Source organism: Hemicordylus capensis, chromosome 4, assembly GCF_027244095.1.
Source record: "Hemicordylus capensis ecotype Gifberg chromosome 4, rHemCap1.1.pri, whole genome shotgun sequence".
Classification (NCBI taxonomy): Eukaryota; Metazoa; Chordata; class Lepidosauria; order Squamata; family Cordylidae; genus Hemicordylus; species Hemicordylus capensis.
In genome coordinates this window covers 50,722,516-50,747,333 of record NC_069660.1, presented here as the reverse complement: position 1 = coordinate 50,747,333, position 24,818 = coordinate 50,722,516, and the positions used below count along the sequence as shown (strand labels likewise).

Below are 24,818 nucleotides of genomic sequence, written 5' to 3'. Positions count from 1 at the left end.
TATGTTTCTGCTTTTTCAAATTTTTGTTGAAAAGTGACATAAATATTTGTTATTAATTATTATTATTAATAATAAATTATTATTTCCCTCCCTCAGTCCAGGTTTTGTTAAAGGGTGTAAAGGAGGAAGTACCATGTATGTACAGCTTGTCTAATTTGTATACTTCTGTTCCTGGGCTATCACTGCAAATCCCTTCTCCCTAAGTCTGAGGCTAATATATGTGAGGGAGGAGGAATTAAACTTCCACATACTAATATTCCATCCCTTCTGTTGCTTGGTTCATTTCTGTGCTCTCTTTCTGAAGTAAATTTCAGACCCCAGCTTTTGAGAATTATATGTAAATGTCTAAATTTTAGACTAGTGTGTGCATCAATAAACAGTTATATAGATTGCCATCTAGTGGGAAAAAAGAATAAAAGCAACTGATCCAGGATATGTGTTGAGTTGGCTAGTTTGCAGAAATCTTGGTTTTACTGTACACTGCAAATGGCTTCCTGTGGATTTTTAATTATTATTATTTTTAATTTTTGGCCTGATAGTTGCCAATCTGCAAAGATCCTGACTGCATATTATTTTCATATCTATTTTGGTTTTTCGGGGGCAGATATGCATACAAAATAATCACATAATTTTCCTCTCGATTTATAAAACCAGCACACTGACTGACTAAACTTATAATTGCAAACATGAAAAAACATTCCTATTCTGTACATAAAGGACTGGACTCATTTTTTTAAAGATGCACCGCCAGTTATGAGTGCTGGGAATACCAGGCAGCATATCTGGGCTTAATGAAAGCAGTAGCAGGAAGAGGCTGGATGTTCCAAATGTCTACAGGTTCCAAATCCCTGTAGACAGGACCATTCCTGCTGCTGTCCAAGGGGACAAGACTTGATGGAAGATATTCTTTCAGAAAAGCCACCTAATGGTGCAGTGGGGAAATGACTTGCCTTGGGAGCAAGAGGTTGCCAGTTCAAATTCCCACTGGTTCTCACTGTTCCATCACGTTTTCGTTATGTCCACTATATCTATGTTTTCATTAGCAACCAAACACTACAGCTCACCCATCTTGGCTCAGAGATTTCTGACATTGGAATATAAACACCTATACACAAGTCTCTTACCTGGCATTGATGTGTTATCTCCCTTACTATCATTTTACCTTTTTGACTGGGAGGAGAGCTGGTCTTGTGGTAGCAAGCATGACTTGTCCCTTTAGCTAAGCTGGGTTTGCCCTAGTTGCATATGAAAGGGAGAGTAGAAGTGTGAGCACTGTAAGATATTCCCCTTAGGGGATGGAGCTGCTCTAGGAAAAGCAACTAGTTTCCAAGTTCCCTCCCGGGCATCTCCAAGATAGGGCTGAGAGAGACTCCTGCCTGCAACTTTGGAGAAGCCACTGCTAGTCTGTGTAGACAATTCTGAGCTAGATGGACCAATGGTCTGACTCAGTATATGGCAGCTTCCTATGTCCCTAAGCATGCCCTTGAGCCCACCCATTTTTTAGGAGAGGAGAGCTGGTCTTGTGGTAGCATGTGTGACTTGTCCCCTTAGCTAAGCAGGGTCCACCCTGGTTGCATATGAATGGGAGTCTTGATGTGTGAGCACTGTAAGAGATTCCCCTCAGGGGATGGAGCTGCTCAGGGAAGAGCAGATGGTCCCAAGTTCCCTCCCAGGCTTCTCCAAGATAGGGCTTCCTGCCTGCAACCTTGGAGAAGCCACTGCTAGTCTGTCAAGACAATACTGAGCTAGATAGACCAATGGTCTGACTCAGTATATGGCAGCTTCCTATGTTCCTGACCAGCTGTCTGTCTGCCTGCTCTACTCCTGGTTCTACTCTGTCCCCTTCTGGTTTATCCGAAACGTTTGCACGCTTGCGCCTTAGGGGATTTGGCTTGTTCAACCGGATACCACCCAGTTCCTGTTTGCAATCCCCAAGGCATCATTTTAAAAGCTGCTCTGCAACCTTTTTGATTTTGAGTGCTAGCAGTCTGGTTCCATCTTGGTTCAAGTGGAAGCTGTCCTTTTCCAAGCTTTGGGACAGCTTTGCTTGCCCCAAAAGGTATCCCAGTGCCTAACAAATCTAAATCCCTCCTCCTCCTCCTAGCACCACTGTCTCATCCATGCATTCAGACCTCTCAGCTCCACTTGTCTTGCTAGCCCTGATCATGGAACTGGTAGCACTTCAGAGAATGCTACCCTTGGGGTCCTGGACTTCAATATGCTACCTAGCAGCCTACATTTGGCTCCCAGGACTTCCTGACTGCATTTGCCAACATAATTGGTGCTGACATGCACCATGATAGCCGATTCCTCCCCAGCACTGCCTAAAAGCATATCTAGATGTGGTGTGATGTCCGCAACCTTCACACCAGGCAGGCAAGTCATTGTGTGGTCTACACATGGGTCACAAGCCCATCTCTCTATGCCCCTGAATCACCTACTACGAGGAGGCCCCCACCCCCCATAGGAGTATCCTTTGTGAAAGAGGATATGGGTGCATCACCCAAAGAAGAAGTTCCTTCTAAGGGAGCATTACCCTCTTCTTCAGACTGATGTCCTCCTTCCCTGAGACATCCATTCTCCACAACAGCAGAGGAGCTGTCAGTCTGGGAGTGGGATGCCTCTATCACGTCCCTGAGGGTCTCACCCACATACCTCTCTGCCTCCCTGAGCTTCTTCAGATCAGCCACCTTGGCTTCAAGGGAACAAATTTGTTCCTTGAGAACCAGGAACTCTTTTCACCAAGTACACACCCACGACTTCTGCCCCTCAGGCAAATAGTCATACATGCAACACTCTGTGCAATACCCTGGGAAGCACCCCCTCTCCTGCTGGCCTTCTACCTTCATAACTGATATTATTGGCTATTTAGAATATGTAGAGCTTGTTTACTTGAAAGCTAGGTCTTTGCTGCAGTTGTCAGCTAAGTAAAGGTTTTAAGCTCTGTCCTCCCAGGACATTGTTATCTGAAGGAGAGGCACCAAACAGCACTCCTCCCTTTATTTCTTCCCCCCAGCCTGCTCCTATTACAATCACTCTTGCAATTCCTTTCTTTTAGATATCTCTTCCCTCCTAACAGAAGAGGAAGAAAGAGGAGAATAAAATTATCATGCCAATGTTTTACCTTCCTTTTCCGGACATTGATGGGGAGGGTAGTGGGTCAGCTGCTATGCTGCTCTTGAGAACCGACCTACAATCTTCTGCCCAAAGCAACTCACTTCACCCTGCTTCATAGAAGGGTTAGTCCTGAGCTTATTACCAGGTAAGTGTGATATGAGTGCTGCCTGTCAGAAAGTTTTCCCCACCCCCTCAGATTCTTCTGCATCATATTGGCTACACATTTGCTTTTCTTTAGTTTTGGACAGAAACTTCCAGTTACAATCTGATTGTATCTGGCAAGAGGCTGTCCTAGCTTTGTATATTTGACTACTGCCAGTTGTGTTCTCATGAATTCTATGTATCATTCTTCTAACTAGTGGAACACAAACACGATGCATTGCTATTTCTCTCCTATCTGATCTATGTATGTGGGGCAGTGACCTGACTACCATAAAAAACTGTCTTCTATGAATCACAGGACTCCCACACAGGGGTGTGTGTGTGTAACCATATGTATATATGGAGATATACTATTATTAAGTTGTCAGCATTGGTCATCTAGCTTATTATTGTCTACATTGACTGGTAATGGCCTTTCTTAGTTCTGCCTGAAGACTGAAACTGGGACCTTCTGTATGCAAACCATATGCTCCACCACTGAGCTACAGCCCCTCTCCCTTATATAATTCAATAGTACTGTTATTGAATATCAGCTATCAAATAATAATTTGCCAAATAGCAAATGTAAATGAGAAAATAGTAAAGTGTATACATTGAATTTCAAATATACTATTTATAAAACACAGGCTATCAAACACTGAAAGTCAAATATTGAATATCACTGGCTGTGAAAAATAAATTTTCAGCACTTCACTACCAAATACTGTCAAATATCAAACACTGTCACATGCTAAACAGATGTCTGATATAAAACACTGTCAAACATCAAATATTGGGTGTCAGATGTAAAATATTGGATGCCAAATATCAAATGTCATTAAATATCAAATACTTACACTGAGCATGGGGTATGCAGCAAATATGCAACATTAGAATCTGCAGAAGAAAGAGGACTTTAACAAGTATACATGGAGGCAAGTATCTCAGTTTTATCTGTCATGGTGGTGGGGAATCCGGTTCGAATCATAACGTTTGATGTGTAGGTGTGTGAGTTTGTAGGGTTTTGGGGGGTAAAGATACCACTTACACAATAACATACCCTTGTACTCAATTTTCATTAATCCAGAATCAAGGCCATTTCCTGACTCTGTACACATAATTACAAACATGGGTTAGAGCTCTCCTTTACCCATGAGCATGCATTGAAAAGAACAACTCCTGCCTTTGGTAGCTCATTAACTACCTTGTGAGAACGACAGGTTGGCTAAAGTGCTAACCAGACTAGCCCCAGGGCTTTATAGAGTCTGCGCTCTTGAATTCAAAAGAGTGCTACAGAAAAGAGACCCTGGTTCTTCTTCGTGGCTAGAAAGCTTGATTCTAAACTGTTGCTATGTTGGTGGAGAACTTGCCTATTGCATACGTAAGAGCTGAGGGAGAGAAGGCTGCGGGGTGATAGAGAAGTCGGGATAATAGAGGGGGCGGTATAAGGGCTGTGGGGGAAAAAGATTGACGGCTGCAAGCTTTGGGTGAGGGAGGAGCAGGCTGGCCCAGAAATATAGGAGCGAATACACGTGTGCTACGTGCAGCGCCTGCTGCTCCCCTGGGTCCTAGAGAGTTACTAAGTGAAACTCCCTCTCCCTCCATTGATGGGGGTTCAAGGGCCTTTTGCCCCATCCCTCTTGATGAGTCGACTCCTGACTCTGAGGGGAATCTTCTTTCTTCCCCACTCTGTTTGGTAACACTTGATGTGCCTATTCTCCAGCTGAGGCACTTCTCCGCCCACCCCACCCCGCTCCACTTAATTCCTGCCTGCCTGCCTCCATAAACCAGATCCCTGCCAGATGCGGATGGGGGAGGGATTTTGGCTCCATATATGGGGCTCCCTGCCCTCATCCTGGGTGGGTTGCATTTCTTGATAATCTGAAAGCAGGCAGGTCTTCCCTTCCCTTTGTCCTCTTGTTAATCGTCATCGGATGGAACAGTGGCCGGGGTGGGAACCAACGCGGGTTCCTTCCTATTCGTTAACCCGAGTTTTGGACATCAAACCGCGGTCGGCCAAGTGAAGCACCGAGAATCTGTCTCCTTCCCTATCCTGTGATCAATCCCACATTCTCCCATCTCTGACAGAATTAGAGTGGGAAGGTGGGAAGATTTGATTATGTCCAGAAGAGCCTTACACATGTTATTCTTATAGGAGGAATGACATTGTAGGGAAATTCACAAGCTTTGGGGTAGGATGAAAGATCCGATGTACTGTCTCTGCAGGGTTGCTAGAAGAGATGTGGGAGTAAATTACGCATGTTGTGCAGAGACGAGTACTGTGGACAATGAACCCCAAGAGCTTTGTGGGGTACCGATTAAGGTATTACCATTAGGAAGTATGGGGATGAGACCCATGCAAAACAGCCAGAGAATGGAGGTCTCCGGGTTGGTTTATTTGTTAGGACTGTTTTTGGAGAAGATGGGTTAATCCGTTGAGCGAAGAGCACGCCCCGCGGCCCCCAGCCACCGAAAACAGAGGACTCAGTCTGAAGGGAGGGTCTGGAGAATTTGTGGACGCCTCTCTCATAACCTGTCAGTGGCATTAGTGACAAATTGGGGAGGGAGAACACGACTGTGCAAAAGTTTGGAACAGTTCCAGTATTCTTTCCCTTTGGAATGAAGCCCGGTCTCTTTTTGAGGGAGGCAGTTTCGGGACATGATTATGGGGAAATAGTTCTAGGAGCAAAAGGAGAAAAGCTCCGAGTCCTGCCTCTGCTTGGAAGCAGCTAGGGATGAAGGATTAAGACGAAAGAAAGGGAGGGAGGGACTGGTGGAGGCAGCTACTCTGAAGGTATGATCCGCTTTGTGGAGAAGCTTGCTTACGTGGGGGCAATTGTTCTGGAACGGGAGACTACAAGAGAAAGGGTAGGAAGGGTACAGGACGGAAGGGTACAGATCGCTGCAATAGGAAGGAAGGGTACAAAGCTGTGTTTTGGGGGGGTATGGGAAACCACGCCATGCACAAAAGTCCAGTGTAGGGGCAATGTTAAATTGCAAGGGCCTCCGGTTGATTGTCTCTCTAGGAACGTGGTACCATCCAACTATCTAACAACATAGTCGTTATAGCTGCCATCCTAAATACACTTACTTGGGAATAAATCCCATTGGACTCAATAGAATTTACTTCCAAGTAAATCTATCTGTGCCAAGATTGGGCTATGCAAGTGCACAATGGTTGCTCCAACCAGCCCCTCCCCCTTCTTCTTCATTATCATCATCAGTTCTCATTGTTTGTCCTGGAGACCCCAGGGCCTAGAGCGAGGCCCCGCTGAATCAAGGAACCCCTAATTCTTCTATGGAGGCTGGAGAGCTACGTGGATAGCAGCGCTCCAGTCCTCCTCCCCCTTCGCGTGCAGTGTTTTTACACTGGAAAGGGAAGGCTTCCCCACTGCACCGAACGAGGCACAGACAATGAAACAGCTCAGCCTCCCTCCCCTTCTGACGTCCCCCCAAGCCCTTGGCCTATCCCAGAGAATAGAGAGGCTCTTTAAAAAAAGAAGTACCGGCACTGAGGTGGCTCTCAGCTGTGAAGGATCCCTCCGCACATGTAAACATAGATCATAAAGGCAAAGAAGGTGGGTTTGAGAGTAGGGACCCATGTGGTTGGCGTTCTCTGCGTGGAGCTCGTTAGCTTAGAGGCCTTTAGTGATCCCCTGTTGCTGGAGATAATCTGTCATTGCAACAATCCCGTATCGGGCATCCGGAACAAAAACAAATTCAAAAGTTTTACATAATTGGAGTACAGGTAGAGAAACTGGTCTATATGTTGTTCTGGATCGAAAACACAGAAAATAGCAAATTTAGAAAAACTAGAACACATCTGTTTAGGATAAATTTAATACTATGGTTTAAGAATGCCCCTCCTCTTCTATATGCTTAACAGGGGACAAACCTGGTAAATGCTGATTTGGATGCAATTCTCAATTCATTTTTTTATTTAGAAAAGTAAGATTACTCTGGAGAAAATAGACTAAGAATGGTGGTTTTATGGCAAAATCCGTGGCACTAAACTACAATAATAGAGTTTGTTGCCTTCCAGAAGCAACAATGGAAGCGTATTTTATTTTGATCCCCTGGCCAAGAATAAAATGGAATAGGATCGTTCTCTCTTTGCACATTTTATACTTGAATATATTTTACAGTAAATGTTATTGTTTTAACATTTTGTTTTCAAATGCTATCTAATCAGATGTACACATTGAAATAAACTCATCCAAAAGTTGCAGTCCTATGCACTTTTACCTGGGAAGAATTATCACTGAACTCACTGTGTTTTATTTCCATGGAAGCATGCATATGATAGGATCAGGGTATTAAGACTATTTGGCTTAATTTCAAAAAGAGCAAAGTAATCTGAGAAAGATCAGAGAAAATAAATATAACTCATGTGCGAGAGAAGAGAAAACATACTGCTAACCCCATTGGCCTCAATCTCCATTTTGAATTAGGAATGGATTGCACACAAAGAAACAGAGGCTTTCCCCATATGGTGCAAAATATGAACATACAGCAAAGCCACACTCATAGTTTGTTTTTATGTACTATACTGCTCTGAGACATATCCCAAATGATGCATGTTCATTTATAAATTTCACAATTGAAAATTTATTAAAATGATTGCTAAACAAAAGCATTTTGAGTCCTAATACAAGGCTCCCCTTGATTGATGTGCATCAATCTCCTGCAAAGTACACATGAATACACCTAAATACACATGGGCAGTTGATAAAGTAGCATGTCTGCTTAACTAAAAGCAGTATAAAGTCTAAGAATACGGCCAGGATTTTACTGTGCCCAGTTCCTTCCTATTGCCTACTAAAGCATATTTTAATCAAATATCACTTCAAATGTTATCCCCCCCTTTACTAAGCAGTTGGGGGTACCTGTGTGAGAACTCAGCATCCTGATAAAACAAAATGTGTAAACTTCCACCAACTCCTATCTGAAACCAACCTGTTCAAAAGAGATATAAAATATAAAGGAGGTGAAAGGAACTGACAAAAGCGGGGCTGGCTCCATTAAAATGAGGTTATTTCCAAATAAATATGCTTAGGATTGGATCAGGGGCATAGCAAGAATATTACATTTAATCATAATTCTCCTTAATAAAAAGTGGATAATTGTAGGTAGCTATAAGGCATCGTTCAGGTTTCACTAAAGAAAGAAAATTGAGTGGAATTGTTCTGCACACTGGGGACAAGAAAATGTGTACCGCCGGGACCAATGAACCTCTCAGCCTAATTCATGCTTAGTTTGTTTACTGAAAATAAAGGTTCCTCCATCCTTCGGCATCGCATTTGCCCATAGAACGCCAGACTTTCTGAAACTGTTGGCATATGTTTATCATATAAACTATTTTGAGCATACAGTGAAGTCCGAATGGGATAGACTGATCCAGCAAAAACAACAAATCCTTTCATGATGGGGCCTAAAGGCCTTGCAGAGAGAGAAAGCTATCCTAGTCCCAAATAGTTGCAGTTCAGTTCCAGGAAAGCCAAAATCAACATCAGGCCTGCCACAGCTACGGTTACAGGGTTTCCTGGCTTTCGTTTTGCAGCAGGCTAAAATGCATCGCGCGGACTTTTAGCCACATCGGCTTTTTATATGGGTCGCCTCAAGAAAGGCCTTTCGGCAACGGAGATATCACTTTCTGCGCGAGCTCCTTCGAAGAGAGTTTGCGCCCCTGAGCCCCCACCCCCGGCAAAGGGGGTGGGGTGGAAGAAAGAAGTGCTACCCCATGTGGCAGGACTGAACGGACGTCCTTAGAAAAGAGGGGGAGGAGGGCAGGCACCTCCCAGAGGGCCCGCCCGGCCTCCTCCCCCACGAACTCTTTTCCTCCCTCCCCCCTTGCTCCCGCGGAGGTACACACTCCGTTCGAGCGGAGCGCAAGCACGCTTTGGCTGTTGGGGGATTGTTCGGTACGGCTGCCTCGCTCGTAGCTGCCCGTCCTGCCGGCGACCCAGGCTGGCCATGGCCGAGTTTCTACCGCCGCCCGAGTGCCCAGTCTTTGAGCCCAGCTGGGAGGAATTCGCGGACCCCTTCTCCTTTATCCACAAGATCCGGCCCATCGCCGAGCAGACGGGGATCTGCAAGGTGCGGCCGCCACCGGTGAGTGAAGCCTCGCTTCGGCGACGACCTGCGGGACGGCGCGGATCTAACTCCCTTCCCCGTTGGCTGAACCGGGAACGGGCCTGCATGCAAGGAGGAGTCGCGGGGCGGGGGGGAGACCCCCTCCCTCTCCCCCTCCCCCTCGAGAGCTTTCTGCCCCCGAGGCGCTAATTCCTTTCCCAAGACCTCTGAAGGTGGGGGTCAGCAACCCCGTAACCCCCCCCAACTTCTACACCCCTAGCTGCCCCCCTTTTCTCAACGAACACCGTTCGCTCCCCCCGGTCACCATCACGGCAATATTGCCCTTCTCCCATAGAGAGCCTGCCCAGAAGTCGCGGTGGGGGTGTGTGTGGCTCCTGGGGGAAGCGCTTGCCTTGTCTCTGCCCCTTTGAAGCCCGGAGCCCTAAAGGGCATCACCATCCTAATAGGGACTTATTCTGGAGCCCAGTGGTAGTCTTCTTTCCCACAGAGATGGGACCATGAGCAGTGGGATATTTATTGAATGCCCCTCGGTGGATCTTCCAGCTAGGTAGACTGAGGCTTTACTCCCCGAGGAAGACCCACACTAATATGGCTGCCAGTGAGCCTCCCCCATCGCTCTCACTTTGGCCCCTGGCTTCACTTTAAACTCGAAGAACTCTACTCCCCCTTCTTCCAACCCCCCTCCTCCCTCGGCCCAAATAAAGTTGCCTTGTTGTGTGTCTCTCCAACGGTCTGAAAAGCAAGAGGCAAGCGCGCACACATACCCCCCAATGAGGCACGTTTCTAAGCCCCTAGGTTTCAAATGCAGACGGAGAACGGATCTCCCTTATTTCAGAAGTACCTTCTTAGGGCCAAAACTACCCAGTCGACACAGTCTTTAAAGAACAGTTGAGGCTTTTGTTTCCAAGCAGGAGCAAGATACAGTTAGGTATCATGAGTGCTAGTTTTCAATTTGAAATAAACTTGAAAGAGGCTCAAAAACTGCACTGCAAGCCCTGTACCTTCACTAGGCAACTAGTGAAGAGATATGATGGGTTTTTAAAAGTGTCTTTAAAAAACAACAACCCATAAAACGGCAGAGGTCTGAAGCAAAAGTAGTTGAAGAGAATTTGTTATGGCTAGAAAGAGGCAGCCATTGTAACAGTTTGCCTTTTCACAGAGCCATATGTTTTGAAGGTAGCAGATAAAGCGTTTGGTTCAGGTGTGTTGTCTAACAAAGTTTAAGCTTTGTCAAATTCTTTGGGCTGGGCTGCTACTTCAATATAATTCTGTATAGCAGTCACTGTGTAAAGACCTAAGTGAGACAGCTGCTTGGGTGTTGCCCTCCATGTTGGCATTGTGGTTGAACTAAAGACTGTAGATTTCCTTATTTCCCTGTTTTGTGTATCCATAAAAGCTTTTAAGTGGCCATTCTAGAGCTCCCTAGCTTAGCTTTATTATAGATAGCCCATTTATTAAAGTTGAGAATACAAAAATATAAACCTTGGAGTTTTGAGAAATATTTTCTTTCAGAATCCTAGGCAGACATGGCCACCATTTTAGAGTGCAATACATAGTGGGAAGGGTGATAAGTCTTCATCATTAGAAGTATAAACAGACACTACTGCAGGGTGCAGAAAGACAATTTTGAACCAGTAACTCCCATTGTTTGATATCTCAATATAATTTGCTTTTTTAGCACAGTTGCTTGTTCAAAAAAGGCAAACTGTGTAGATGAAGGATTTGAGGAAACAAATATTTGCTTATTAAACACGAGTGCACATTGCTTTCACTAAAAAAGGGCATTCTTCATTTAGGAATACCTTAGAAAAATGTGGCTTCAAATAGCTTATATTATAGTGAGAAATAATTGAAACAGCCTATTAAAAGTTTAATTTGGAGGTGAAGATAAAGAGACATTTTGATGAACTTGGATTTCTACAATAAAACTTTAATTTCAAGCCATTCTCTGTATTCAGAAACCTTTCAGTATGCCTCTTAATCTTAATTGGAAAACATCACTGAAGACTGGCACAACTGAAGGAAGTTGTATGTAGGAACTTGCCTTATTGTACTGTTTGAAATCTACCAACCTTTGTTCTTGTGCAGTTCCATTTCTTTCAATAAGGTTTGTATGGAAGTGATGCTTGGTGGATGGCACTCGCATTCACGCTGAATAGGACTGCCTTCTGATTTTAAAGGAATTACTTTTCTATGTTGTTGTTTTGCCTCTTAAAATTCTTTCAGTTTTTACAACTTTCCTCAGTATATGTAATTGTACATGTGGATGAATTCAAAAGTATTACTGAATCAGATAAACTTATCATCAAAGATTGCAAGACAGATCTTTTTGCATAACATCTGTCTTAAACCATTGAGCAGTATTTGTAAAATAATTTTAAGTAAATTGTGATTGGTTGTGGTTTGCATTAGGAACAGCTCGGGCATTATACATGTGTTTTGTAAAATATGTTTCTAATGCTGGTATGGCTAACTAGTTATGTATGGATTATTTGACTCCTGGTGATCCTACCAAATTTCAGTCAGGGCATGGTGTAAAGAGATCTCACAGTTTTACTTGTCAGAAAAAACCAAACAAACTATGAGTTTTATGTGTTCGATACAGTATACACTTTATTGTATTGCTGCAGTCTCATGTACATTCTGGAAGATAAAGCACCACTGGCACTGAGGGAATCTCTCAGGAAGCACACCCGTTCTTCAGCTCTGCTCCAAAACTGTGTTCCTGTGCCATTCAAGTTCACATGCTCCATTCCCATGAGGTCCTTGGTGGTAGCTGATGCTGCATTTATTGTAGGACCTGATTATCTATGACTGGGTCAGATTGTACAACATGCTTCTGGCCCCCTGTATTAGTGCAGGGGTAGGCAACCTTGGCTCTCCAGCTGTTGAACTACAACTCCCATCATCCCCAGCCACTGTGGCTGGAGATGATGGAAGTTGTAGTTCAGCAGCTGGAGAGCCAAGGTTGTCTACCCCTGGATTAGTGTGTGGAATATAACATTACCTTTGAGGACACAGAAAATGGCCATTGCGCTCTAATGGATTATTTGCTAAGGGGTGGTTTTTTGTTTTTTGTTTTGCCTGTGGCATAGAAAGACATTGAATGCAAACATTATTTTTGATTGGGGAAAAGGACCAACACATTTTGGCTGGGCTTGGCAGTCAGTCAGTCATTGTTTCTAGTAGCCAGTAAGACTCCACTTTCTTGCTTCCTACTCTAGAGAGGTAAAATAAATGCATCCTTTTTTGTATCTGCTAATTGGTGTGTGTGTATATGTTACAGGGAAGGAGCACTGAGAGATATGTATGTGTGTTTATAGCAACCCCTCTTACCCATGCTATGGATACTGACCTGACACAAAATGCAGTCACAAAATGCAGACTGGTGCCATTTTGAAAGAGGCATGTGCTGCTGGCAGTTTTTTGAAGACTCATTACTTCTGTGGTGGCTGCAGTACACTAGAGGCCAGAATTAAATGTATGGTCCTGGTGACTTGTATTTGTGGACTCTTGCTTGTTTGTGTGTGTGTGTTTATGTTTATAATGGGGCCATCTAATGGGAAAGTAATATATGATAAGGTATATGGGCATAAAATAAAATAAGTACAGTATTGCCTCAGACTTGGAAGAAAATATTTTGAGTTGTCATAGTTCTTTCCCAGAGACAGACACAGACATGTCAAAATACATAATGTTATAGGCTGCAATCCAGGATATAGCCTGTATAGCCTGATCTTATGCAGAGGTAGGCACGCCTAAGCCCATTAATTTCAATCGGCTTGGGTGCATCTGAGTATCAGGTAGATTGTTAAAGATACTTGATTTAATTAAAACACTTTTAAAAAGATACTTGAGTCCCACTGAAATCGGTGCACTTAAGCAAATGTAATTGTGTACCAGATTGTGTTTTTACACTTGGGAAAGAAAAGAAAAACTCCATATACCAATATGACCTTCTAGCCCAGTGTTCTGCTTGCGAGACTCAGGAGTCAGTGGCAGCTCCCATTGGCCCTTAGTGCAGCTTTCTGATTATTTGTTTATTAGGTCTATGCAAAGATTTAATCAGAGTCGAATAATCACACAACACCCCCCATCCCTGGCACCACACACAGATGACTTTGCCAAGTACTGGTAGGCCTCCTTGAAAGGAAATTGTGCACACCTTCCAAGATGGTGCTGGGGCTCAAGTGGGCTCAAAGTACTGGAAAGCGTAGTCTTTCCCAGTGTTTTCCCCATAGAACTTTATGAAGAAAGCATTGAGGGGGGCGACCCTACCCAGAGCTCTATATATGCCTTCCAATTGGTGCTTGGGCTCAACAATTCCCCATTTCTCTTTTTATTTTATTTTATTTAACATATTTGTACACCGCCCAAAATGCAAGTATCTGGGCGGTTCACAACAAAACAAAAACAACAAACAAAAAGGTTAAAACACCACAACAATTCAAAATCTAAAAGGTTAAAACCACCAAAAATCAAATAACCAAAACAGTATATCTAATTAAAAGCCTGGGTGAACAAATGTGTCTTAACTGCCGTTTAAAAAGTTTTAAAAGGGCATCACTGATGAAGGGCAAAGTGCAGCACTGCACAGAGGTTAGCATAGTGAGAAATGGCTCTTTCATTGAATATTCTTCACCAAAGTAGCCCTTGCTTGAAACTAGTGACGATGATTCATCTAGTCTTATCTTGTACATGATATGTAACAGCACAAAATTTCAGCCACTGCTTCCCATGAAAGTTGTTATATCTGTCTCTAAACAAAAGTCCTCTCTGTCTAAAATGTTCAAAAGATTGAGCCGCTAGCCGCTTATTTCCACAGATTGTGTTCAAACTGAAAGAAACAATAAAGACATGTTTGGGACAAGAGTTGGAAATACCTGATATCTGGAAATACTTTCCATTGTAAAATTCTTTAATTCTATACAAGTCAAAGTTAATAAAATACATTCCTAGGCATCTTACATATCTGCTTGCCAATTCACTAGTGATGAGCAGGACATCTAGCACCACACAAATTTCACTAGAGGTCTAATTTTCACTATCATTTCCAAGAAGGTAAGAAACCAAAGGAATCATTTCTGAGCAGTAGGAGAGGGCTCCCACTGTTTCTTACTATCTCAGTATCCCATTGCAAATGATAGATCTGCTTTTCTCCTAAGACCGCTACTGGTATGCTAGAAAAGGATCTGAGGGAAGTGGGGGGGGGGGATTGGTGGCGACTACAAATAATGGTTGGTTAGTGAGCCAAACCTAAATTAGTGGATCCCTGTACATGTACATTCATTTAGTTGTGCAGAATTAGATGTTTGATTAGGACTTAACTCTGGGAATGTAATGCGAATATGAAATCTTGTATATTGTGAGCATATGTTGGGCTAGTTATTGATTGTTGTTAATCACTTATAAAAATATTTTAGCAGTGAGTTAATCAGAACTCCAGTTAATCCTCAAAGTGTGGCCTGACACCATATATCAGGGATTCTCAATGTTGGGTCCCCAGATGTTTTTAGACGTCAACTCCCATAATCCCCAACCCAAGGCCCCTGGGGCTGGGGGTTATGGGAGTTGAAGTCCAATAACATCTGGGGGCCCAACGTTGAGAATCCTTTCCATATATCATATTTCCTAAATGAAAACCTATGAAAAAAGGAAAACCTTCATCTCATAGCATGTTCATGAAGTTTTCTTAATAGATGGGTATGCAAAAACAGAAAATCTTAATAGTTGAGGCCAGAAAAGAGGTTTTCAAATAGTCCACTGATTCAAAACTTATATTATTGGGCCTTTGAATGTTAGGAGATAGAAACAAAACTTTATGCCATCTTTCTCACATAATTCTACCCAGGGAATTAAAACTCACCACATTCAGTGTTCTGCAAAACATCCTCCTTGCATAGTTGGGACTTCCAAGCCCCTCTTGGCCTGACCCCTTGGCCAATGTTGTTTTTATATTGGCACAATTCAAACATCACACTGTGAATTGGAAGCTCAGGAATGTACTTGAGGCTTTGCATGCTCCCTCCTCCTCACCACATTGCATTTCTTCTTGTTTCTTTTAATCATAGGGTTTTTTTTGTGTGTGATTGGGCCAACTGTGTTTAACACTAACATCTAAACCATGGTTTCAAGTGAGGTCTAAACCATGGTTTAGAGGCAATTCTAGTTAGTGTAAGCACCATTAGCCCAATTTGGATGTCATGGTAAACTATGCTTAGACGAAACTGGGAAAGGAGGAGTGTGCTGTATGTGAGCTTGCAGCACATCTCTGATACAGTATTCCAAATCATGGTTTGGAGCAGGGATTCCTAGCCTTTTAAAACAAATGTACCCTTTCTTTCACAAACCTTCAGCTCCGGGTACCCCATAGGTGTGTGTGTATACACAAATGCAAATGTTGCAGTTATGAGATGGGTTACTCCAGTCACTGAATTGCATCCAGTCTGTTACTCGTGAGTACTCCAGCTGAAATTAATGTGACAAATAAATACATCCCATGAATTTCAGTAAGACTGCTTATGAGTAACAGAATGTGGATGTAAGCCAGTGGCTAGAGTAGCCTGTCTCATAATTGTAACATATAAATGTGTGTGTATACATTTATATACAGAAAAACAGAAAATTAAGTGTTATGGTTAGGGAGACAGGCTACTACAGTCACTGGCTTTATAGCCATGCTAAGTTACTCATAAACAGTTACATTTAAATTAATGGGACATCTTTACTTTTTTCCTGTTGAGAAAATTAAAATTAAGTCTGTCCATCAGGCTGAGGGGAGGGGTATGCTGAGCTTCAGTACATAGCCAATCGGGAACAGAGGAGGAGGTCCCCTTCTGCAGCAGACACATAGCTAAGGATGTATCTGCTTCAAGCCTGCAATTCTCAGATGGGGAACAAATAGCCTGACTGCATAGTTGGGAGGCAGGAGGGCTCTAAATACTCACTGGGAGTCCTTCGAGAACCTTTAGTTGTACTAGTATGCCCTGATGGGAATCCTTGGTTTGGAGGATTGTCTGAATTAGATTGTTTTCTAAGGTCGTCTCATTCATATATCTTCTGCAAAGAAAGGTCAGGTTTCCACAACATCTGTACCATGTCTGATTCAGCGGTTCCCAACAAGGTGTACTAGTTCCCCTGCTTTAAGAGCTCCCAGGGAGTACTCTCCTGTCTCCCCACGTTGCAGTCGTGCTATTTCTTCCCAATCTGAGGATTGCTGGATTGAAGCTGCTGGTCATTGCAGAAGGGAGGGAGGAGGCTGTGTGTTGAAGCTAGTTTACCCCTCAGCCTGACTGGCTGGCTTTAGAAAATTAGCATTGAGTACACACACAATGGGAGTACTCATGAGTAATTTAGTCTGGATGTGAAGCCAGTTACTGGAGTAGCTTGTCTCATAACTGTAACATTTAAATTGGGGTGTGTGTGTACATACACATGCAAACACACACGCACAGTCTCTATGGGGTACCTAGCTCAAGGTTTACAACAAAAGGGGTACACTTGTTAAAAAAGGTTGAGAACCCCTGGTCTAGTTTATTTTAGATTTAATGAAATGATGATTATAAGAACCTTGAATTTGAATTGGCTGGATGCACCACTTTCCCAGAGTTTTTGTTGCATATAACAGAGTGTTGTAGAGATAAGGGCAAGGTCTTGTTTTGTCACACTAGTCGTGTTTTTGCCTAACAGCCAACCAGAACTCATTAAAACTGGAGTTAAATTGTGTTATACTCACTGAAGTGATAGGATTGTTAGGTTAAATTTGCAAATTTAAATATGCAGTGTGTGATAGGATCTTGTTACTACACTGCGATGAATAGTTGATAGTTGAAGAGACAGTTGCTGTATCTCTTGCAGTGATTGTTTGCTGGTGTTTTCCTTGTCTGTGAGCTCCTTTGGGGTAAGGGACTATCTTTCCATTCCTTTGTTATATAAACTGCTTTGAGAAGTTTTTGTTGTTGAAAAGTATTGCATTAATATTCTCAGTGATGGTAATAGTGATCTGGGTCAAAAAATACTATCAATATTCTCAGTGATGGTAATAGTGATCTGGGATGAATGCATACTATATCTTCTTTGTGTATATTTATCTTAGGCATACCCGTCGCTAATCCCATGTGTGTCAGCTCTTGCGAGAGTTCAAGCAGCTGCTGAATAGCGTCGGGGATGGGTGGGAGGGAAGAAAATGTTGGCAGAGGCCAGCTGGCCAGTGGGGAAACAAAACGGTGGCGGGCTGGCAGGCAGGGGGGAGTGGAGGTGTAAGAAGACAATGGCCGGGGGGGGGGGCAGCAGCGGCAAACCAGCGGTGCAGATGCTCTGTGCCCAGTTCAGCTAGTAAATATTACTCTATTTAAACTTGAATGTGACTTTCACTATTTTTCCTTAATACCCAAGAGTCATGTTGTGTGTCACTTTCCTATATGCTCAGGTGTGTGTGAGAGTCTGCACTGCCGTATTTTGAGAATTACTATTTTCCCTTTTATTTTAAGCCATATTCTATGTTAATGACTCTGTATTCAGGCACTCTATTTTTCTTTTCTTTTTTAATGAGCACTGTAATTGCTTTAGGTCAGTGGTTGAGAAGAGGCCTAACTCATAACACATGAGAGAAGAGCAGTTCAGGATTAATGTTTTGCTATTGCTTTTTATTTATTTTATTCTCCTGATAGAAAAGTGTTGAGTTTGGAAACCATCTGCTTTTCAGGAGGCCCCTACCTATTTCAGAAGTGGTAAGGTTAGGAGGAGGAGGACTTTCCCTTAAAGCCAAAGTAATTGTGACCAATGGCAATGGTAGCGATTGTAGGAGGAGCAGATAATGGACCTGCTCTCCTCTGCTTTGAAGGGGCTGTATAAGCCCTTGTTTTTAAAGGGATGTGCCCAAGATTCTGATGTTGAGTTGCATTTCAAGCACATCCCTAAAAATATAACCAGCTTAGTTTGCCAAAGCTCACTAAAATGGTCCAACAACCTTTTTCATTTATTCCCATAATGCTAGTATTGGTAACTGTCTGGAATGAAATGTATTGAGCATATAGCAACATGGAGGACCATGAGAAGATGTTATCTTCTGAGAAAATTCATGAGAAGATCATTGAGGATGAATGTGGGCCATTAGCTTGATTGTGAACCATCTTTGGCTGCCAGAACCACTGTGTCCTTAATAGTTGCATGTCAAGCAGAAATTCAACAGATGCTGCTTTTTCTTAGCCTGGAAGAGAAAGCTACAGTCATTGCATTTATGCCTTACATTGTTGTTAGAGGATACAATCTGTCAGGAAAAATGGTGGTGGACACAATATTGTGAGAGTGGGACAGAATGTTATTGGAGTACTGTGGTGAGCAAGTTAGAATCTGGTTGAGCAATGCAAGAGACGGAAGAATAAAAAAGACTGAAAATAGGTACACTTGTGTTAAGCAAGTTAAATATGTTAGTGAATATATTTGGCAAGCCTCTTTTATTCTAACAATATTCACAACCCACACATTCAAATTGTAAGAAATTTTAATTGACAAAACTAATATATTTGGAAAATCTGAAGTGGGCACTGGCCTGGTATTGGAAGGCAGAATAAAGTAGATTTAAGGTAATGCAAATCTGTGCTTCGTGACTGGCATAACACATTAGAGTTCACATAACTATCACGTTAAAATTATTCTCAAAGAGTTTACACTTTCCTTGTGTATGCTGTTGGTGTGAGGCAAAGCTGCACAACTTTGGCCTTCCTGCACATGTTGGACTGTAATTTCCCTGATTATTGGCCACTGTGGCTGGGGATGATGGGAGTTGTAGACCAACTACTGCTGGAGGGATGAAGTTGTGCAGAGCTGGCCTGAGGAGTGAAGCAAAGTCATCTAGGAACCAGATCTAAGAGCTTAAATCTATGAGGCAATATTTGTTTAAATTAGCAGTGTAGGTCTTTTGCTCCCTATTGATTTCTGCTCATCAAACAAATCCTAAAAAACACTGTAGCTGCAGAAATGCTATATTTTGAGTCATATCCTAAAATCATGAAAGGGGATATGATGGTTTGAGTATGCTTCTCTGTATACTTTCCCATAGAACTGCTTCTTGGAGTTTTGTATAATGTCTATCCTTTGTCAGAGATCTAGAAGTGAATTTTACAGAGATTGTACCATAATTCTTGATAAGAATTAATAATTCTGATTATATTATCTAATTTTACATTTTTATTCCTGAGAGATGTTCTAGGCTTGTACTCTTAAGAAATATGGTAAGGAACCCCAACAGCTTATAGTCTATAATATATACATTGTTATATGTGATGATGTATTATTTGTTCTGTTGCATCCTTCAATGTGTAGAAACCAACCTGATATTTCTTGTGAACAGTAGCATGCTGAGGCATGCCTAATGTGTGATGAACCAAAAAGACAAGTGAATGTGCCCAAGGCTGTTGCGTAGCCTGTAGTTGATGTGCTGCACAAATTAAGAGGCTTGGTATATACACCTCTTAAAACTCAAGGGCAGAATGTTCTGTATGAAGTGGTAGATCAAATACTCTCTGTAATATGGTATTCTAGTCTGCAGTACTTTTTAACACAATAGGCACCTTTTTTAGGTTCTCCATTGGGAGCAGTGAGTACTACTGATCAACTGAATGTTTGAAGTGGTAGATTTACAAAGTCTAAAAATAAGGTTGCTGTTGTGCTCCAGTGTGGCAGTCTTCAGGATTTATTTGACCCCTTTCAGTGCTACTAAAACAATTTCAGAGTATGCCAATCTTCATGTATCTTTAAAATCAGGGTTCCACAAACTTAGGCTTAGCTCACTAGCTAGCCATTATTTGTGGCTGCCACCAATCCCTTCTCTTCCCTCAGATCCTTTTCTGGAACACAGGTGGAACACAGTTTCTGGACTTGGAAAAGAAGCAGGTCTTCTGTCATTTGCACTGAGATATGGAGATGGTAAGAAACAATGAGAGTCCTCTCCTCTTGCTCAGAAAGGATTCCTGCTGTTTCTTACTTTCCCAAAAATGGCAGTGGAAATGAGATCTCTGGTGAGGAAGTTTATTTGTGAGGTATCCTGCTTGCCAGAGGGCAGTGAGCACTTGCAAGTGGATTTGTAGATGTCTGTTTAAAATATTATTAGCAGTAATTATTCTGATCTTTAACTTGGCACATTGTTGTTTATAAGAAGTGGGCCATAAATGAGTGAATTCCTATCTTGGACATATTGAAAAATATTCTCTGCTAACTGGGCAAAGAGGCACCTTTCACAGTGATGTCTCTCTTATTGAACAGGGAGCGGGGGCTAGTATCTTTATTCAACCCAGCATAACCTCCCTTGCAATGGCTGATGCTGGTATCTCCCTTTTTATTTCTTTTTAGATTGTGTCCTTTTGGGGACAGGGAACCATCTTTTCTTTTGCTATGGAAGCTGCTTTGAGAACTCTTTTAGGTGATAAGTGATATAAATATTCTTGTAGTAGTGGTTTCACCATTGTACAACACTCCATCTGCCTAAGATGGAGATCTTAGCTTCCTAAATCTCCTAGATGGAGATCTCAGCTTCCTAAATATTCTTAGGTTTTAATCTGGTTTATTTTTAAATTTTTAAATTGTTTTAAGTTTTTGGTATGTTTTTAACTTGTTTTATGCTATTGTTAACCACCCAGAGATGAAAGTTTGGGGCGGTGTACAAATTTGATAGATAAATAAATAAGATGTTCATATAGCAGGTCTCATAACTGTGATGGAAAGCAGTAAGCTATTAATATCATTCATATCTTTGTATTATGAATAAGCCTATTCATACCAATCATTACAGACTGGTTGTGGTCGTAGCACTTGTTTTACATGTGTGATGAGTAAAAGGTGGTAAATATGGAGTAAAAGGATAAACCACTTTTGGAAAAGTTGGCAATATGTTTAGAAATATTTCCAGTAAGGAAAAAAGATGACAGAGGGTTTGCTAAATCTTCAGTGAAGTAACTTTTGTGGGTGGCACATGAAATTTAGCTGTTTGTGGAAAGGGTGTGTACCTGTGGGGTGGAGAAAACTGTGCCTGAAGTTTGCTTGTAGAGTTTGCTTTATGAAGAGATTTCAGAAATATATCGTTAACAGAAAACAGGGATAAAATTACAAACATTGCTAGATTGACTTTATATCAGGGCCACTTCACAACAATGATGACTATGAATATTTATATACTGCTTTTCAGCAAAAGTTATCAGAATGGTTTACATGGGGATATAAATAATACATGTTTGTTACATCTTTCCTACATAGAAATAATCTCCTTGTTGGTAAACCATGTTCATACATCTTCTTGTATGAAAACTACGAATGTGAAAGCCATCTCCATAGAGAAAAGATTTGATAAGTTGCCCTTGGAGTTAAACCAGATATTACGAAGGAAGTACTGGGTTCTTGACCTTGTTTTTGCCTCACAGTGCTGATGTAGGGGGTGAGGGGAATTTACCAGAGAGTCAGTGGGTGGCTAGGCAAATTTTAACCTGACTCTCCTCCCTCTGCTTTCCAAGTCTACCTTGCAAATGTTGTCCCTGGACAGTTCCCCTGCAAAACTAAAAATGAGTTTTGTATGAAGCATTTGTGGGGGAAATCAGGCATTGGGGATGTTTAAGAACCCCTTCCTCTGTCTGCTGAATTGCTGCTACATTCCCTGCGATCTTGGAAAATGTGTGGTCCCAGACATGTTTAAAATAGCATCTATTTTGGCTCTTATAGTTTACATTAGGGCAGAGCTGGGAGATGTTGGATTTCAATTCCACCATTTTGTTGAGTTGGATTAATTCTTGAATCTGTGGCAACAGCATGTAATATGTATTGTACACTCGATTGTAGATGCAGTTCTAGCCATTGTGTCACAAAAAGAGGGTGAAGTGTGAAAGGGAGAGATATGCCAGAATTATGTAACTAAAGTGACCATCTTTTATAGAAAGATAACCATCTAGGTCTGTCAAACCTGAGTCATGTCAATAGATTCATAAACAAAGGATATTCTAGTCTGGAAATCGGTGTGCAATTGCATATCTTTCCCTCTAAACTTCCATTTTTCCTGCCTTGCACTTCTGCATAGTAATGCAAGCCAATTATGATTTGGAGGGGGATCTCCAGGTGTTTTTTTGGGGGGGGAGGGGAGAATTGAAATAGAAGCAGCCTAAACTTTACAAACATGAATTTTATATATAATTTAGTGTAAACAGTTCTTTGTATTTTATTTTTTACATATTTATCGCACATGTCTTAATAGTATTAAAATAATCATGATAAATATACCCACTGTTAGAGATTGAGCTGGAAGTTGATGCATGCATATGCCTAAGCTGATGCACTCTTACCTAATTAAACCTTAGTTTTTGCTGACTGAGAAAATAATAATGTAACATTAAAACTGAAAATAGAAACCATTAACAGTGTAGTACACAAAATAGAGGGCTTCTATAGGCTGAGAAACATAAGCTCAGTGCAGTCAATCCATTGATTAAACTATGGTTTGAGGATGAGGAATGAGCTACTGGCCTGTGCTTGCTCTCTTTACTTCCCTATCCTCATGGTTTCCCTCTTTCGGAGCCTTCAACCCATACTTTGTAGGATTGTCTGAACTGAGCTAATACAAATTTCACCATTATCCTGAAGAAACAGGAGAACCTTGTATATTTGGAGCAACATCCCTATAATTTAATGTGATTCAAGAGTAGCAGTGGATTTGGATATATGTTTAATTTAAAATATTTATATACCACTCCTCTAGCACAATACTGCTCAGGATGGCTCACAGTAGTAAACAATAAAAGTAATACAAAATCTAACACAATAAAACACAATGTAGAATTAAAACAAACCGAATTAAAATTTAAAACCCATCAGGCTGTAGTAAAACACATTTTAAAAGCCTCTCTAAACAAGTAGGTTATAAGTTATTTTTTAAAAAATCCGAAGGGAGGGAGCATGGAGAAGCTCTTCTGGGAGGGGAGTGCACTCCAGAGCCAAGGGACCACAACCAAAAAGTCCCTGTCTCTTGTCCCCACCAACCAGATCTCAGTCAGTGGCGGGGCTGCAAGTAGGGCTCGAGATGATGTATGAAGGGCCCTGACAGATTTAAATGGGTGAATGTGGTCCAACAGATACCCACGTAGGGCTTTAAAGGTCAAAACTAGCACTTTGACTCTGACCCAGGATCACACTAGCAGCCAGTAAAGTGCTACAGGATGGGTGTAATACTCAAGAAGAGACTAGTGCCCACGAACATCCTTGCAGCAGCATTCTAGACCACCTGAAGCTTCCATACAGTCTTCAGGGGCAGCCCTATGTAAAGCACATTGCTGTAATCCAATCTGGATGTTACCAGTGCATGAGTGACTGAAGTCAGTCGCAGCTGGCATCCTAGCCATAGCTGGCAAAAGTCACTCCTGCACATCACCACCACCACCTGAGACTCTTAAGGGCAGCATTGGGTCCAGAACCATTCCCAAGCTGAAAACTTGGTGTTTGAGGGGCCGCGTGGCCCTATCCAAGACCAGATTTACCTCGCCACTCAGAAATCCCATTTACTGACCCAGAGTACTTCAGTCTTATCTGGATTAAGGTTCAGTTGGTTTGCCTCCATCCAGATCAGAGCAGCCTGCAGACATCAGCTGCCTCCCTGGTATTAGCTGATTTAAATGATAGGTAGAGTGCAGCGGGGAAATGCTTGACTAACAAGCAGAAGGTTGCTGGTCCGAATCCTCGCTGATACTATATCTGGCAGCAGTGATATAGGAAGATGCTGAAAGGCATCATCTCATACTGATGAGAGGAGGCAATGGTAAATCCCTCCTGTATTGTACCAAAGAAAACCACAGGGCTTTGTGGGCACCAGGAGTCAAAATCGACTTGATGGCACACTTTACCTTTAGAACGGGTATCATCAGTATGTTGATGACACTGCAGTACATAACCATGGATGACCTCTCCCAGTGGTTTCATTTAGATCAGGGGTCCCCAACCTGCGGCCCTCCAAATGTTGCCGAACTACAATTCCCACCACCCCCAGCTACAACTTATTGTGGCTGGGATGATGGGAATTGTAGTTCAGCAAAATCTGGAGGGCCGCAGGTGGGGACCCCTGATTTAGATATTAAAGAGTGTGCGGGGGGGATGGGACATAATATTACACTTTACAATAACATTAAACTATTCAACAACATATCATCATCAGTGTTCTCTAATTTTTTTTATCTGTATGTGGAATGAGTTTCTTTCTGGGTGGCAGTATCAAGGCATGCATTCGTAGTGGGACATTCTTGATTAAACCTGAGCGACATCTAAAATTAACTGAGCGGACATAAAAAAATGTGTGAGCGCGCACACATGCGCATGCCTTAGGGAGAACACTGATCATCCTACATAGTTAAGGATTCAGTCCAAAACACACTTGCCTGAAAGTAAACTCAATTAATGAATTTTGATTTTTGAATAACCATGTATAGGATCAAACTTTGTCA

The 24,818-nt window shown here is 42.2% G+C and overlaps 1 protein-coding gene across 3 annotated transcripts in view; it reads left to right on the top strand.

Annotated features, from left to right (window-relative positions):
- The first annotated feature begins 6,960 nt into the window (after positions 1-6,960).
- The window catches only part of KDM5B (lysine demethylase 5B), a 116,690-nt gene continuing 98,832 nt past the window's right edge, over positions 6,961-24,818 (top strand). For 2 of the 3 annotated variants that reach the window (XM_053246493.1, XM_053246492.1), the window contains exon 1: positions 8,967-9,369. In XM_053246493.1, coding sequence (XP_053102468.1) covers positions 9,232-9,369 — 138 coding nt within the window. In that variant the 5' untranslated portion in view covers positions 8,967-9,231. Of the gene's footprint in view, positions 7,007-8,966; positions 9,370-24,818 lie in introns of those variants that run through there. The other variant, XM_053246494.1, reaches the window with a different exon arrangement.